Here is a 17,333-nt window from a genome sequence, read left to right as displayed (position 1 = left end):
GTGTGGGGGTGCGGGCTCGGGAAGCGCTAAGGGGGCTCTGGGGGCCCCGCGGGGCGTGAGGGGCTCGGCTCGTCCCGGCTGCTTGTCCTGGGCTAGGCGGGGGGCACCGGCGGTATTTTGGGGTTAAAGGGACCCAGGAGGCTTCCAGCAGCCCTGCTGTAGGGCCCCGCTCCTCCTTTCCGTGTAAATCGTGGTGATTCGCGTCTGCGTGTGGTGCGCTGTGTAATAAAGTTACTAATTCCTGTGCCTCGTCGCAGCGTCTGTTTCTTTCTAACACACTAACGTGCTTCTCAAATGGGCTTTTGCTTGCAGGGATTATAATTACAAGGACGTTTTGGGCTTGTTTGCAGGGTTTGGAGCCAGTCTGCACTCCAGTCCATGATTTGGGGGGTTACGAAGGAAAGCGTTGGCCAAATTGTGTAAATTGGATAAATCTGAAGGGCTCCAATGCTAAATCAGTTCTTGTTGTGACCTGTAAAATAATAGTGATGTGTGTACACATCTGGCCATATAAAAGAACCTACAGGTTTCTAAGTTTCTACTTCAGTTGCATTCAACATTTTTTTTTAATTTATACTAAGCTACTTCTGTATGAGAGCCCCCATTGTGCTTGTTATTTTATTAAGGATCATGATATTCCTGCATTTCTTTGCTGAATGTCAGCGATATGAAGCACAGTTATTGGAAAAGCTGAGGATCCTTGGGAACTAGTGAGGAGCTGGATTTCTTTGCCATCCTCTCAGCTCTGTGCTTCACTAAAGTTTCAGTATACGAGAAGTTTTCCCTATTGAGATATATATTTAATATTTTTATATATATCTATATGTATTTTTTTTTCTCCCTGAGGCTTTATTTTCTCCCTTTTGCTTTTCTAGGCGTGATGCCTATGGATGACTAACTTACTTGAAAAGCAGGAAGTCGAATAGCTAAATATTATTTTCCTCCAGATTACTGACATTTTGCATAACTAAAAAAAGAAAATCATAGATGCATTACAGTTTGAGAACAAACTGTATTTATATTAAACTGTATTTAAGTTATTTCAGTGCAGATGATGACTTGGGCTTTCTTTTTCCATTTAGATACCTTAAAAAATGAGTGAAGATCCAAACAGAAATCTGGATAAAAACCACAACCAGCTTAATAAAAAAAGCAGTGTCTCCTCTCCTGATTCAACGGTATCTGTTCTTCTAACCAGCATTGGCAGCAGCAGTTCATGTTCCTGCAGTTTGATTCAATACAAGGACAGGCTTTACAGGTCTGCATCTGAGGCGCTGCAAGCTTATATCGAAGATTTTGATCTAAGTCTCACATCTTCAGAAATAACCCCTGGGAAGATCTGCCTGTGTCAAAGTACTCCCAAACCAGCGGAGTTTTCAAAGCATCACGTCAAAGGAAAACACGGTGTGTTTTCTGCAAGTATGTCTTTTAACAAGTTTTGATGTTTTCTGGTTGTTTTATTTGTTTGTTTCCCTCCATTGCCAATGGTTTTGCAACTCCTTGTATCATGTCAGCTGCTTTGGCGGAGTATTCCCTGTATGACTGCCTGCAAGTCTTCGTGGTATAATAAATGATGCTTGATCATGGCTAGCAATATTTGTCATTCTCTGTGGTGCAAATATTGCATTCAGAAAATATTCCAGACTGCAAATGTGTATTCCAAAAGGTGACGTAACTTTTAACTGCTGTTATTTTTATCAAGATCCCAATTCCTGCAAGAACTAGAATTCAGTCCCCCTTGGTTAATAATATACCCAGCTTTAATTTATTACTCCACGTTAGATCTTACAAGTGTGTCATTCTGGTATGCCTGAAGTTATGTGATTCATGTAAACTGTCTTTGTTTTTCAGCGTTGGATGACTGTAACGAGCACGTGGGATTAAGTTCTTTCGCTTCACCCTGTAGAGGGGAGATGGAATGTGACCCAGACTCGATTAGTCTTGCGACAGATGATCTGTTAGCTTTTCCAGCAGATGGATCGCTGCCCTGCGTCCCGAGCAGGCCTTTTAAATCAAGACACCAAAATAGTGAGAGGAGCAGATGGCCACTTAAAAAATCTGTCTGCCCTTCCCACACCGTGTCACTCCATACTGAAAGGGGTTCCTGTCTTCAGGAGACCAGCAAAGCTGATGCTAATCAGAATGTACACAAACCCTTTAATAAAAGGAAATACGATGTGTTTACACCTAACAAGTACTCTATCTCCTCGAAAGGAAGTTCCAGACCCTTATCCGTTGAGAACTCTGCCACTTTTTCTGCTAAGAATTACCCAAGGTGGCTTACCAGTCAGAAGGCTGACTTAAGCGTATCAGGGATAAGCAGTATTCCCAGTTTTCACTACCCAGTCTGGCTGAAGAGTCACAACCTTTTCTCTGCTGCGACTAAAGAAAGTGATGGACACAATTTTAACACCCAAAGCAAAGCTTCCTCTTCGCAGATTTTTGAGATGCTGAGAAACCAGTGCTCCGTAGATGAGGACGGTGCTGATTTTCTTAAAAAAAGTGGTTGCCTGGATCTGACAGGTGATAATGAAGTAGCAGAAAGTTGCAAGTATGACAGCCCAGATGCACTCCTCCAATCTGGTACCTCCTTTTCAAAGCACACCAAACAGTCATTCAGAGGTAACTAGAGTTCACAATTGTTTCTGAATTTTGAGGGTGAGCTAATGAAGACGTGTTCATTTTCAAACAAAAGCTCTCGTTATGTTAGTCTGCATGGTACAGCAGATTTATTTACTTCCATCTTTGACAAGTGATTCAAAGCATTTATTAGTTAGATGACCAAGCTGAACAGCTTTTATACTGTAAATTTTCATATATTGGTGAGTATTTAAGCATTCCTTTTACAGCAGAGAATATTTATTACAGTGGCATATCTTCCAGCAAGGTAATAACAGTAATTCTATAAATATTCAAATAGAATTTCAAGCTTTACATTAAATTATATGACGTCTGTTCTTTTTCTTCATTATGCAAAGCACAAATATTGATCTCTTCCTTCTTCCAAGAGGTTAGATGCAAAAGCTAAGTTAAAATGTTGTGAATTCAAAGTCACAAAGTGCCAGATAATGCAAATGTCTGCAAACACCTTTCCAATATGTATGCATGATGGACTTCAGATGCCTGCATATATCTTTTTTTTTCCCAAACAGAATTTTTCTATCAATCATGAAAAGGCTGGGTATAAAAATAGATGAGAATGTCTCTGTCACGATTAGTGCTTGTCTCAACTTACTCTAAAATGTGAGTTCTGTGTGTGAGTTGTGTAAAAACAGCTTTTAGAAGAACCCATACAAACAGATAAGAAAACTAACTTAAGTTTTTGCAGAATTAATAAATAATATTTGTTTGGTGAATTCATTACATTTCTACAGAAAATTTAATTAGATTTTCTACAGCATGAAAGATAATAAATAATCATTAAATAATCTTGAATGCAGCACTTGTTTTATGTAGGAAGAGAAACACTTGATTACTTTAAACATTCTCCCAGCTAGAAACATCTTTTTGGTACTGCTGATTCACATTTTTTATTGCCATACCAACATAAGCAAAGGTGTTGTGCTGTGGCTACACAATCTGTAAAATATTTCCAGTGCTAATTCATCTCTAGTAATTTTGAGTATTGCATAAAATTAAAAGTAGTGTGGAAATAACGTGTCCAATCCTCTCCAAGGGCTTTCTGTCCTTGCTTTTTAGAAGACCAACTTGAGCTGCTCACCTTGAAGGCTGACAGAGATCTGGAGAATTCAAATGAAGGTTTGTCAAACACTCTGGAAGGTGGTGGCAGTCCTTCTACAACAGATATACTTGGGGCAGAAAGACCCTGGGAAAATGTTCCAGGTGCTTTGTAAGTAAATAAACACAGATTACAAAATCCTTTGTTCAGGAAAGTGCATTATGTATTTAATCCCTTTTGTGTAGAGTTTATAAATATTGGTAATACGGCATGTGCATAAAAGATTTATTGTTAGATTTCCTGCCTAGTGCTAAATATTTGATATTCTGAGGTCAGATTAGTGCACTACTTTCCCTTTTGCACTGTCTCGCAAAGAGTGCTATCAATATTATTGTTGTCTTTTAATAATATATTTTATATATCATTGATACACAAAGGTATTTACTTCTGTGATTCTGTGATTCTGTGATTATCAACCTGTTGTTCTTCTCCATTGCATGTTTCATGTTGGTGCAGCAAATCACCAGTGCCTGCATGCTGGGAGGACAGAAACAATCCTCTGCCATTCCCCAAGGCAGACATCATCGGTAAATTCTTGGAAGACTGTTTAGATGACAAGAACAAGGTCAGTAAAATTGAGGGTTTACTGCTTAGAGTGCCCCAAATGTGTAAGGCTGGTAAATATCAGAAGGGGAGATACCTCTAAATTGCTTTCCTTCTCCTAAAATGTATGAAGTAGAAAGTCAAACCACCATAATTTAGTCGTATTTCAGCATGGTGAATTCTTAAAGTTATTAAATCCTATGAGCTAACACTTAGTTTTACTTTTACGTTCCATATTTAGTTTAAACAGTAATTTTCCTGCCTAACGTAAAAGAAAAAAAACGTCTTATTATAGATTTATTAAATGCTTCCTATTTAAGAGCCTTGCTGGTGTCGTGCTGGGTATGAGTCAAGTTCAAGGGGTAAATTCATATATTATTATTCACGCTGCCGCACTGGAATTGGGTTTTGGATTGAATCGACTCTCTTTAGATTATTCATTATTTTAATCCCATTCTTACATGCTAATCGCCTTCTTGGCAGTCTTAGTATTGTTCAGTCTTTCATTTTAATTATATGAACCCTTTCCTTTTCTATCACCCTTTCCTCAGCTAGGGAGATGAGCCCCGAGCCCAGTGTTCTAGTTCAAAGGCATAACGTTCATTTCTGTCGTGGTATGTTGCTTTTCCTTTCTGCCCTCTGTCCTTGAATCTTAACCGCTCTAACATTCTCTTTTCCTATCCTGCAGAAAAACAAAGCATTATCCTTTAAGTTAGTCCACAGTGGCACATATTTCTGTTCCCCTGTGGAGTTGTTTGACACTGAACCTAACCATCTGCATGAGTAATTCAGTTGATTCTGTCTAATGAATTTGGCTTCATTTCTAGAAAAGAGTTTTCCTAGATGACCCACAAAGTTTGGCACCTTGAATTATTTTGCTTGCTTGTTTTTTATTATTGAATGAGCAGCTATCACAAAGGTGCTAATTATATGAATGAATCTATGTTTATCATTAATGTTGCTTACTTGTTCTGTTAGTTATAAGATGTTAAAAGATGTTCCAGCATTGCTGCCATAACATTTAAAGGACTTGATGCTGACAGCCATAATATTCTTGAATGATTTTACACAAGCCAGGGCTGAGACCTTTCTGTGTTGCTTCAGAACATACAAGCACAAAACAAAACAAAAATGCATGGATTTACAGTGACTTCACTAACTCTACAGTGACATAAATTAAGAGGATCCAGAGTAGCCTGATTTATGTGCAATTTATCAACAGACTTGCAAAGAACAGGTAGAGAGAAACACTCACAAATTTGCCTTTCAGCTGTTTGAGGGAAACTTCAAAACTTCCTCGAATTTTGATGTGTACTGATCAAGAAATGTTGCTGTTATGTGCCCAATCAACACATTCTTTGGATTTTGGTTTAGGAAAACATCTTTTCTGGAGAGCATAAGCACAGACCCCTGGAAGCCTTGAAGCTAATGTTGTTTAAGCTTCAAGCAATTCAGGGAAGGTTAAACCCGAACGAAACAGCTGAGCAAAAGGAAGAGTTTGAAAAAGTAAGTAGTCAGTTTCCTTGTACTCTCTTGTCAGTATCGATGTGCTGTTTACGTTCTTTTATGGCTCAGTTTTCCAGTCAGCTTCAAAACAACACTGCCAGCAGATTCCATCCAGGTTGCATCAAGATCCAAATTGCTGTGCCCTAAAGCCCCGTGTCTTTTTGCTGTTCCTGCTGCCGTTGTGAATCATTCTCTGTGCAGAAAGCGCTGCTTATCCAGAAGGTGGCGACATCCCAGAGAATCCTGCCCAAACAGAGCACATCACCCTCCCCTGCTGCTCGAGCACCAGCTACAGCAGCCACTTGATGTGTTCTGGGCAAGCTGTCTCCTGATTATGTCCCAATTAATATCAGGCTTTCAGGGGCATTTGAGAATCACGTTTTTAAAAAGTCACTCTCAAGTGTTTTATCCTCGCCTGCTTTAGCATCAGTGATTCAGTATTTTGCGTCCCTTGTGTTTCAAAATTCACAGATTAATTTCTTTATAACATTTTCATAATACTTCTTACATACAGCTCTTAAAGTTTATGTCCTGTACTCAGTAGTGAATGAATTCTCCATGCATATGGATAAGGAATGGGCCAGGGGGAGCAACCTTCTGCAACATCATAGATGCACAGGAACTTGGATTAAACCTCTCCTGAATTATTCTGTGTTTCCATAAAGTTTTTGGTAATCCTTTCCAATGAAATGTGCTATATTTTTTTTTCTGTCACATTCAGGTATGTTCCTCAGTTTACAATTTATTTTTTAGCTTTTTGAAAAAGGAGATGCTGAATTAAAACTCTGTGACAGCGAGATAATCCCTCTTACCAATTCTATTCAGAAGTAAGTGACTGTGGATTTTCTGATTTTTCACTGTTTTCAGAAAGTAGAGAGAAAGAATGATTAGCAGAGAGTTGTTGTGGGATCTGAAAAATGTTAAGAATAAGCAAATTGTGAATAATTAACAACAATCCTACCGGAAAGTCGTAAGTAACTAAAGAAATAATAACTTTGAGAAAAGGCAGAGTGGAAAACAGGTTTTGATTACGCAGAGCACTTGTTTCAACAAAAGTCAGTGTCACAGTATAATACTGTGATGTGAAATTAAAAGGTTTGTGTAAAAATACAGTAACTTTTAGAGTGATATGGTCTTTTATAACGTGATTTAACACGTTTATCACCGTGTTAAATACCTATTCCATAATAATTTAATAATTTGCATGAGTGCCCATATTTGAGAAGACGTGTTTAGAATTTCAGTTCCCCACAATATTTTATCTTTTTCTAAAAGAAAATCTTAATTTGTTTTGTAATCTCTAAAACAGAACGAGTGGACAGTTAGACAAGATGATGGGAACTGCTTCTAATACAATTCAAACTGATAAACTGTTAGTAAGCAAACTGCTAGTGAAACATAATTTTGTGTTGATTGTAACTGCTTAGACACTGTTATTAAAGTCTTCATAATTCCTAATTTAGGGCTTTACACCATGTGTCACATCTTAAGAGTCTTCCTGAAGATACCAATGTGAAACAAGAACAAAGTGACAATTATCAAGAAGATAAAGAAGAAAAGAAGCTGATATCAACGAAGTTTAATACTGTGTAATTTAGATAATTTGTCAGCCTGTACATTGTTCAATTTTTTTTTGAAAGGTGGACCAGTGCCTGCTCTGAAAAAAAATTCATTATTTATTCATTTTAATATTATTATAATATTAATATTATAATTCATTTCAAATATTATTATTTATTCATTATTTCTCTACCTGTTCATTACTTTCACGAGTTATCTCAAACCTGGAGTTATTAGTGCTTCCAGTAGGGTCTAACAACATGTGAGGAGACACCACTTTTAGAAGAACATGGAATTAAATCAACATTAACATTTCATGGAAAAAGCCCTGTGTGTTTCTATTTTTTTATAAAAATAATAAACTAAACTGTTTGTCCAGTTCTGGGTATCATGGTTGCACAGCCTGTTAGATTTTTTCTTATTTTCTTATCAGAATTTTATCGCCAATGAAGAGTATTTTAAAGAGGGCTTTGATTGCTTATATATCAACGGAAAAGTAACTTTTAGGATACATACACGAGGCACTGCTTGCAGTTATAGCTGGAATTTTGTTTTCTTGTAAGCAAAAATGAATTTACCACTCAGGAACAATAAATGAGTATGTAAGTCAAGCACCAAACAGCGGTTATTGCCATTTCCAACTTGTCAGTGGTGTTCGTTTCCTGGAGGCTAGGTCAAGGAAAAGGCATTTTATTGAACCCTAATCTGTGTTTCGATAGTGATGGGGTGGGGAAGGGAGGCAGAAAGCCCGTGTCCAGCACTTGGAGGAAATAATAAATTAGTAGGAGTTGTCAGAAGGAATGTCACCGTTTCTCAGCAAGTTACCAGAAGTGTTTGCTGAAGATGTACAGAAGTGTCCGTGATCGTATGTATTTGCATACGCAGGAAATCTTTTCTGCAGAAAGCACTTCCTGAATTGCAGTGTGTATATAAAGGAGTAAAACCGAGCTGGGACAGTTCAGGCTTTGAGGAGGACAAGTCTTGTGCTCTCAGACCTTGCGAAGATCCCAGCGGGGGTAAGGCAGAGGGTTGGCACGGTGGGAGGAAGACGGATGGGGATTTTGTCTCTGGGATTTCTGTCCTTCCCAGGGGAAGACCCTTTGTGATGCTGGGCTTTAAATGGGATAGCTGTGTGCTGCCGTTTTATTTGCCTCTGGAAATTTGCATTAGGGCATCTCTCAGCATCAGTTCACACCGATTTGAAAAGATGCTGGTATAAGAAAACTTATTTTCAGGGTTCAGCTATCACAAAGACTGCCAGCTGAGGGGTAGTCTGGGTCATTTATACCCCTTTTAGCCTGAAAAGAAGGATCTGAAAAACTGCAAGCCCTGTAGCCACTCATTATCAATAGCATAATAATAGTTGTCACTATTAATTCTTTTCCTGTGTAACGAGGTGAACTCCTACACCGTCAAGCATTTGTATTTATTTGTCAAAATATGTTTGTGGAAGCTCAAATATATATACATACCTGGAGCTGTGAAACCCTTGAAAATCACGCTTTTCTTTCTTGTTGATCATTGATTCATTGATCTACCAGGTTTTTTCATTTTTCTTTCCTTACTCAAAACTTTCGGGCGCATTTTCAGTCGGAAAATCTGTGCGGAGAGAGTTGCTGTTCAGAGAGAAAGGAGAAAAGCTTTTCATTACATTTCTCTGTGAATTTTTACCTTTGCGTCAAGGTTTAGAGAATAAAAGGAGAGAATCTGCTGGAAGTCTCCTGGTGGCAAGAAAGGGAGAAAAAAGCCCGAGTGCTATTACGTTGAGATCCTGCCATTAAGTCCACCAAACCACAAAAAGAGAAGATGGAAAAAAAAAAAAAAAAAAAAACATTGTAAAAAATATAATTGAATAATTTGCCTCGAGGAGATGTTATTTGACCAAATATCTGTTGGGAAAAAAATAAATTGAACAGAGTAGATCCAGGATATTTTTAGGCTATGAGGATGTCAGGTTTTGATCAGAGTGTGAAGGATTTAAAGGATATAAAGGTTTTTAGAAAGAAAAAGCAACTTCACTAAATTCAGAGGTCTTTTTGCAAAATCCTGGGGAAACAGGCTAGGAAAAAAGACGCTCAGGAATTTGGATGTTCATCAAGATGTAATGAAATACAATGGTAGGGCATCGTTACATGGAACAATGAAAATCAATATAATTTGGCGTGTAGTCTTCAAGGGTCTCCAAGAAGGAAGTACCAAGGAATCGAGTGGAATTGCACTTAACCGTCAGTCACCTTTGACTTCTGTGCTTTTTGGAAGAGCGTAAAGAGGAGAGACAAGGAGGAAGAATTGTCAAAGTTAATAAAAGGGCACCAAACGTCCCTCATTGTTTACAATAGTCCCTTACTGACAGAAAGGAGGACCTGGGAAAACCCTGGTCCACGAGCTTCCTGCAGAGATTAATAAATTAGGCCTGTGAAGATACGGTGTTTACTTAAATCATCAGCAGCAATCAAGCAGGTAGCAATACCACGGAGGGGGGGTGAATAAAGTCCAGATTAGAAAAGAGAAAGCGTGACGGAGAGGGCTGACGCAAGGTACCTGTGGTCAGTGGACTGTCCCGTTTGGCGTTAATGCCAAGCTCCTGCTGGAGAGAGGAAAGGAAAAGAAAGGAAAGGAAAGGAAAGGAAAGGAAAGGAAAGGAAAGGAAAGGAAAGGAAAGGAAAGGAAAGGAAAGGAAAGGAAAGGAAAGGAAAGGAAAGGAAAGGAAAGGAAAGGAAAGGAAAGGAAAGGAAAGGAAAGGAAAGGAAAGGAAAGGAAAGGAAAGGAAAGGAAAGGAAAGGAAAGGAAAGGAAAGGAAAGGAAAGAAAAGAAAAGAAAAAAGAGGAAAGGAAAGGAAAGGAAAGGAAAGGAAAGGAAAGGAAAGGAAAGGAAAGGAAAGGAAAGGAAAGGAAAGGAAAGGAAAGGAAAGGAAAGGAAAGGAAAGGAAAGGAAAGGAAAGGAAAGGAAAGGAAAGGAAAGGAAAAAAGAATAGAAGGAAGAAAAGAAGAAAAAAGAAAAGAAAAAAGAGGAAAAAAAAAAGTTGGAGAAGATCTGGAGGAGAGAGGCTGAAATGATGAAGGAGAGGGAAGTGTGATTTTATTGATTGATTTATTTTTCCCTTACCTAGCAAGCAGCCTCTCTGTTAAGTCAGGGGATGCAAACGGGTTCAGGAAAGACTTGGATTTTCACAGAATGAAGCAGAGGAAGGAAGGCATCTTCCTCTTCGGAGGAAGATTTCGGGGCTGGATGCGCCGCTGCGCGGTCACGTCCATGGCGGGAGGGTAACCCTAACGGGCTGAAATTGCAGCAAGAGTGGCTTAGGGCTTAGCCTTGTGAAAAACTTCTCCGTGATAAGAACATGTAAGCAGCAAAGTGCATTGCCAAAGGAGTTTGGGAACCTCGACCGTTTTGCTTGTTGCAAAAGCAGGTTGTGTAACCCAGAGCTGTATCTTCACCACGTTAGGTCCTTCCGTGAGGGGACCAGATGACCTCTGATGATTCCCTTCTGCTTTTTTTTTATTATTTTTCCCAGTATTTGGTGGTTCAGCCTCATCTCATTGCCATGTGTCAGCCCCTTCTGCCGGAGCTCGGAGTTTCTCTATTGCTGCCCATCGGCGCTGCGCTCGGTGCCGCTGCCGTGCAAAGGCGATGAGTCACTTCCCCGGCCTTAATGCAACCTAAATGAGCACACGTCGCAATTAACAGCCTCTTCTTTCAACGTTTCTCTTGTCTTTTGCAGGTTCATCTATACTAAATGGATAACCAGGCCTTTGAAATGCATGGGGAGAGAATACAAAGCTCTTCGAAAGGAAACGAGTGGCCCAAGAAAGAGGTACCAGCCAGTTTCTTTTAGTCTTCCCAAAATATTATTAATAGATATAGTTAAGATTAAGCCCTTGATTTGTAGTAGTTCACTATATGACCCCATCCTATACCATTAAGAAGGTCCTGAGGAAAACAAAAGCTCCCAAGGGCTTCTGCTGCCAAGGTTTTACAACGTCCTATCTCACGTGCACGTGCCAGGAGCTGGACAACGAGACACAATTCCTTGAAGTTAAGAGCTAAATTCTTTATCCCATGACAAAATAATTATCTTTGGAGGACTCCCCCTTGATTTTAACCAAAACGGCTACTTAAAAGCCCATTTTGTGGTCGTGTTTAGCATCTCTTCTGAGTTACACATTTAAGTACTATTTCATTTTTTTTTCTTTATTTTTTTTTTCTTGCCCTTGAGAAAATCCACTCTCTGTGATTTTCTCCTTAACGTTTTTGCTCCTTGGGATTTTGAAGGAACTTCGTGGAGAAGGAGCTGGCGTAGTGCTCCTAGAGCCCTGCAGCCATAAATATGGCAAAACCAGTGATTTCCTCAATATAATAAAATGATCGATTGAATCGGCACCACTGCTGTGAAAATGCTGTAAATTAAAGGTCATTCCAGCCTGGAAAATGAGGATTTTGAACACATTTAGGTCTAACGCCTTGTTCTCTGATGAGACTCTGTGGTCTGTGTATGGCTGTTGTAATATTTAATTGAATGAAAGCTTGAAAAAAGGGGTAATTTAAACTGAGGAAAGGATTATTACTGAGTAAAACACATTGGTATTTCGAGCACTTTCCCACTGCTAAGGGAAATTTATTAGCAAAGAGCTTTTGTCAAAGAGATTCATGAAAGAGGTCATTTTGTTAAAATCCGAGGGCGACCTGCAGATATTTCACTTCTGCTTGTCCAGCTGAAGGGATCAGCTTTCATAGCTCATTTTCAGGCGCTCGGCACCTGAAAATCAATCTTTTAAAGGTAGATCAAGCGGTGCACCTCAGAATCAGCGGAGGTTAAAAATCTGGGTCGGGGAATATGGTTTTGATTCATCTGAATCGGCAGCTTGTAAGAAGAATTGGTAAGGGGCAGGAAAACTGAAAATCCTCATCGAGGAGATGTTTTCTGCTGAATGCATACAGTAGGCTTCAGGTGCTTGTAAAACCCTGTGCTGATGATGTGTTTTCAGTCAGTGAAACAAGGAAAGGACGGAATGAAGCAGCCCTATAACATGTGCTATGAGGTTTCCCTACAATGGACCCAGAGATTTGGTTATAAGCGTGTTTCTGCAAGGTTAACGATTCTGGTATGATAACAAAGGAATTATCACAAACCTTTTCCCGTGTGCTCAACCTAATAGAGCTCCTTGTTTTGTTTCGCTGGGCTTTTCCCTAATGCCAGGAAAGAAAAGGCAACTGGTCGCTGATGAAAATCTTCCTGGTTTGTCTGCTGGCCTGCGTTATCACCACCGCCATCGGCGTGCTGGTTTTGTCCTTGGTCTACACAACCACCACCCACATCGTGAAAGAGGTCAGCGTTACAGACGATGGGGCAACCTCCATGAAACCAGAGGACAAGAACGTGGACGTCAAGTTCCAGTTCCTCAATCATCTGACAAAATCCAAGGTAAACTGTTCAGTGATATTCTAGCATCGTATGTAGAAGTTGAATGGATTCGTGTCACCTACTTTTACTTATTTAAGTAATAGGTGACCAGTCTAGAATCTAGAAACAGTAACTTCTTAGTTCTGAAGACTGGATTCAAACAAATTCTTATGAATTCTTAAGAAAAATGAATTTTATGGCCTTGTTTCAGTGAGCTAACACATTAATTTACAATGTCACAAAGCTGCAGGAATTCTCCAGGCTTTTTTTGCAAGTCTATTTTGATTTTTATAGAAATTTCCCCTTTGAGCAAACTCTAAAGACAAGATCCATTTCATATTGTTATATAAAAATAATTTCTGATTAAAATTTGAATTAATTTAAATTTAAAACTTACATTTAATTTTGCTCAGCAAAGAGTGAAAAGGATAAATTAGGTAGCTGGACACTTTAAACTGATGACGGATATCCTGGTACTCCTACACATTATATTTAACTATGTAATATATTTGCAAACAAAAACGTGTTTAGGAATGCAAACAAAAGGACAAACAATGTGTTTTAAGAGCAGAGCAACCCTTTTGATATGTCCTTCCCCTCTGCAAGATCCCCAGCTGATAAAACTATCCACTTTGACTCACTTTCCAGGTGTATAATTTCCCCGGGGGTGAAATTCAGTGGGCACGATTCAGGAATGATGTAAACGAGTATGAAAACGATGAAGAAATGGAATTTGGGAAAAGTATCAACAACCACCGCTCTTCCATGACTTTTGGCACCTTGAGGATCAAAGGCAAAGGGCTCCGGGTCCCCCACTGGCACTTCAATGCCAACGAACACGGTTACCTGCAGCAGGTATTCCTGCTTGTTTCTAAATCTTTGAAATCTTCAAAAAGATTTGCTTGACTTCATCTTAGTGACAAATTTCATATCTGTAAAAATAGATAAAGAAAAAAAAAATAAATAGAAACTCACAGTGAGGAAAAATTCAAGATACAAAATGTATTTGAACACAAAATCATATTTCCTTGGAAGTATATGTATTTATATATATATATATATATATCAATTATTCGTTGTATTTCTACGAATGATTACTCTTAGTTAATGCTAATAGCACGTAACTGGGATTTAAGATCTCCAGCCGAACCCATTCTGTGGTCCTATGATTTAATTTCACTAAACCTTGCAGGAGGGTGCATCAGGACCCGTTTTCTCCTAAGAGCCTACCTGAATTTGGGATGATATAGATGAAACGAGCAAGTTTTCATTGCTGTTGTTAAATTCCGATCGTGTTACAGGGCACTGCCTGGATTGGAGTCATTGGGGCAGACGGCAGCGGGGTCACCACGTACAACGTCACAGCTGGCCAGGTGATCTTCTTCCCCAGAAACACCGTGCACTGGATAAAGAACGTAGGCACGGAGGACTGCGTGTTCTTGCTGTTTTTCACGACACACGAAGAGCTTCAGACCTTGGATGTAGACGATGCATTCTTCTCTACCCCAGAGGATATAGCAGCAAGAGCATTAAAGGTATGCTAGGATAACCAGCCTCTGCCTAATCTTCTTGACGTTACCATGGTGGTCCTTTTTTTGGGGAGAATTCCCCTTATCTCAGCTCATCTCCTCAGTTCCCCCAGTGTGGAGGGACGTACACTTACCCTACACATGTACTGAAGCCCAAAGCTCATTTCCCAACAGCCCCTGGATGAATCTTGTGGTAAAATAATGTCTCGAGAAACTATAGATAAATCCACCTCCTTGTTAAAACGGAGCTAATCTGAGCTAACCAGTTGGCAGTGTTCCTCCATCAAGGCTCAGAAATTCTGCTGAGTCTGAGGAACCTGCACAAAACTGTGATAAATCTCCCCACCCTGAAAGAATTTGATGGGAGAGGGACTGAATTACTGCTCCAAATCTCTGTGGCACCTGAGTAGGAAGGGCAGAGCACAAGGGCAAAGCAAATCCTTGGCAGGATGAGGTAGATAAGGAGATGAAGAAATGTCTGAAGAAATACAATCTGAATCCCTCAGTTTACTTTTGCGCATCTGTCAACTTGCTCCACGTTTTGTGTCCCGCAGCCACAAGGTGGGGTCAACTTCATCAGGACCTTCAAGAAACAAATGGAAGATCAAGCGGTCAACCTCCCTCCAAACCTGGACGAGCTCGTAAAAAGTGCCGACTACGTGCAGTCCCCGGACCACCAGGTGTGGCAGTACTTCTACGACCTCAAAGGTACGCATCCAAGGACCCGGGATGGAAGAGCTCTCGGTGCTTGTCGAGGGGGATCTGGAAACCTTTCCCTGAAACGTGACTTCAAAGTAGAGAGAGGAATGAGAATTTAAGGGGATTGAAAGAACAGGGAGTTATAATGATTTGTTAAGCATCCCTCTGGGCAGCCTGGGTGTGGTGATCACCAGGGAGCACCTAACGAACACAGATGGCAAAACTTAGTGCCAAGTAGCATGGTCTGTTCAAGAAGGCCTAAAAAAAATACACTCGAAGCTATGTGTGTTGTTATTAACAGAAATTTGGGGTGGAAAAGTGAGGTTTCCGTTGTGGTGATCTCAAACATCCAACAAAGGAGATGGCATGGCGCCTAGTGGATAAGCCCAATGGGCTTTCTTTTTTGTTCTGGAGGCTCACAAAATTCAAGGCTTCAGGTTTAGCGTGTAGTAATTCCCCGAAGTTCATTAACAACGTTCACAAAACCTTGCTGTAAGTGCTCATTTAGCTACGTCTTTGCTTGAAGGGTCCAGAGAATATCCTTTCCCGGGAGGCATCTTCCAGTGGGCTCGCTACCGCAGAAATACCACCGGGCTGAATGAAACCGAGAAAATCTTCAGTGAGTCACTGAACAAGGTAAGTGCTTGCAGTTGAATAGCTACCTAAAAATAAGGCATTGAATAAGGTATTTATAAATAGGGCGTTTAGCTCCCTAAAAATAAGGCATCGAAGGCATTTTGTGTAGGTTCGTCACCGCGATGTGATGTACAACAGGGACGTAACAAACTCTGAATATTTTTGTTCTGCTTTTCAGCATGAAAATACCCTTACCTTGGCAACCCTCAGGATATTCAATAATCAGCTGGGACAGCCTCATTTCCACTTCAATGCTAATGAGATGGGTTATGTCATTAGCGGCTGCGGACAGGTAATGCCTTCCCTCAGTAAGGGGCAAGCCAGTGCAGTTCTGGCTGGATAATAATTACAGATCTATTAACGGATCCCCATCCCTGATTATTAATCATGCTCTAATTAGTATTATTACAAAACTTTCGGTGTCCACACATTCCTTCATTCCTTTTCAATATGAATTTTGATCTCAGTTGCGTTTGTGGAAGCCTGTCTGGTCAAAGCGGGCTTGTACAAAGAGCAGAATTTGTCCTTCTTGCTCAGTTGTTCAGAGAAATCACACGTGCTCTTGAAAAGAATTCAGACTGAATAGTGGGAGAAGAAGGTAACAGTAAAATAAAACAAAACAGTGCTTTTGAGTTAGATCCTGCTGCTTTCCTTGCAACAGGCTGGAGTTATCACCTCCTCTGGAGCCACCAGCAGCTTCAACATTGGCATCGGAGATGTTATATTCTTCCCCGTTGGGACCCAGCATTACCTTAAAAGCATCTGTGATGAAGACTTGCTTCTGATTCTAGCCTACAGCACAGGCGACCAGGTGAGAAAACTTCACAGGAGGAGGCAGAAAAGCCCAACTGCACATAATCTTATGCTGTAAGCAGCTCTGCATCTGAGGAGCCAGAGCAAGGCTGTATTTTTCTAACCTATACATCCAGTGATATCAAGAGCTCCATGTAAGGCTTATTGTTAGCTGTATACCTTTATAGTCATTCATTTTCACTTCCATTTGAGATGCACTTCAATATTTCGTATCATTAATGCTGTAAAAATAGCCAGGAAGCTATGATTATTCTCTCTAAAATACCACGTCTTTTCCTTACAGCTGGAAACTCTTCGCATGAACGACTACTTCCACGCCACAGCAGACCACATCCTTGCTCAGATTTTCTTCAAGGAACAGGACGAGTTCAAGAAGTTCCCAAGGTCTAAAAAATAGACTGCCAATGAGTGGTCTCAGCAGTTCATGGCTCCACGGAGATTTTGTACAAGTGCTGTGTTTCTGGCAGCGCCTTCTGATGCCTTTCTCGCTGTTTATCCAGAAGAGATGTTCAGAAAATGGAATTTATGGTTACTACTTTTATTTTTTTTTCCTGTTTGTATTTTTTTATCACGTATTATTTATAGTGCAATGTATTTTGAGTGTGTATTAAATTAACTTCTACCTCTGCAATTGCCTTTGGTTGTGTATATTACCCATTATCCCGCTTTATCTCTTTCCTCACATTACCGAGGTTTACATTGATTTTCTGTCACGTCGACAGCACTTTATCTACCAGCATCTGCACAAACACAGCACATTCACCCAACTCTGCCTGCCCTGACACCAGGCATTGCTGTAAGCCCTGCCTCGAGGAGTGGCTGCAGGAACGAGCTCATCGTGCGTTCGCCTCAAATTCACTCTCGCTGCAGCCCCCTCAGCTGAGCTCTGTGTTAGCTTTTACAACAA

General features: G+C 40.1%; 2 protein-coding genes across 3 annotated transcripts; both read left to right on the top strand.

Moving 5' to 3' along the window:
* Positions 1 to 14: 14 nt before the first annotated feature.
* Positions 15 to 7,392, top strand: CZH18orf54 (chromosome Z C18orf54 homolog). 2 transcript variants are annotated; one of them, XM_072031552.1, is made up of 8 exons: positions 15 to 183; positions 1,083 to 1,419; positions 1,852 to 2,622; positions 3,700 to 3,850; positions 4,196 to 4,304; positions 5,657 to 5,788; positions 6,510 to 6,615; positions 7,252 to 7,392. In XM_072031552.1, exons 2-7 carry the CDS (start codon positions 1,095 to 1,097, stop codon positions 6,567 to 6,569), a joined length of 1,548 nt encoding a protein of 515 aa, XP_071887653.1. In that variant the 5' UTR covers positions 15 to 183; positions 1,083 to 1,094; the 3' UTR covers positions 6,570 to 6,615; positions 7,252 to 7,392. The 2 variants fall into 2 exon arrangements, with proteins under 2 accessions (XP_071887653.1, XP_071887654.1); XM_072031553.1 differs by lacking the exons at positions 5,657 to 5,788; positions 6,510 to 6,615; positions 7,252 to 7,392 and adding an exon at positions 4,834 to 5,644.
* CUPIN1 (cupin superfamily member 1) lies at positions 7,382 to 17,057 on the top strand. The gene is made up of 10 exons (XM_072031555.1): positions 7,382 to 8,364; positions 11,070 to 11,162; positions 12,546 to 12,770; positions 13,398 to 13,604; positions 14,051 to 14,284; positions 14,833 to 14,986; positions 15,504 to 15,613; positions 15,792 to 15,905; positions 16,275 to 16,424; positions 16,710 to 17,057. The coding sequence occupies exons 2-10, from the start codon at positions 11,085 to 11,087 to the stop codon at positions 16,821 to 16,823; spliced, it is 1,386 nt and encodes a 461-aa protein (XP_071887656.1). The 5' UTR covers positions 7,382 to 8,364; positions 11,070 to 11,084; the 3' UTR covers positions 16,824 to 17,057.
* Positions 17,058 to 17,333: the final 276 nt, after the last annotated feature.

The sequence above is a fragment of the Anas platyrhynchos genome, chromosome Z (genome assembly GCF_047663525.1).
Source record: "Anas platyrhynchos isolate ZD024472 breed Pekin duck chromosome Z, IASCAAS_PekinDuck_T2T, whole genome shotgun sequence".
Classification (NCBI taxonomy): Eukaryota; Metazoa; Chordata; class Aves; order Anseriformes; family Anatidae; genus Anas; species Anas platyrhynchos.
This window is presented reverse-complemented; position numbering and strand designations above follow the sequence as displayed.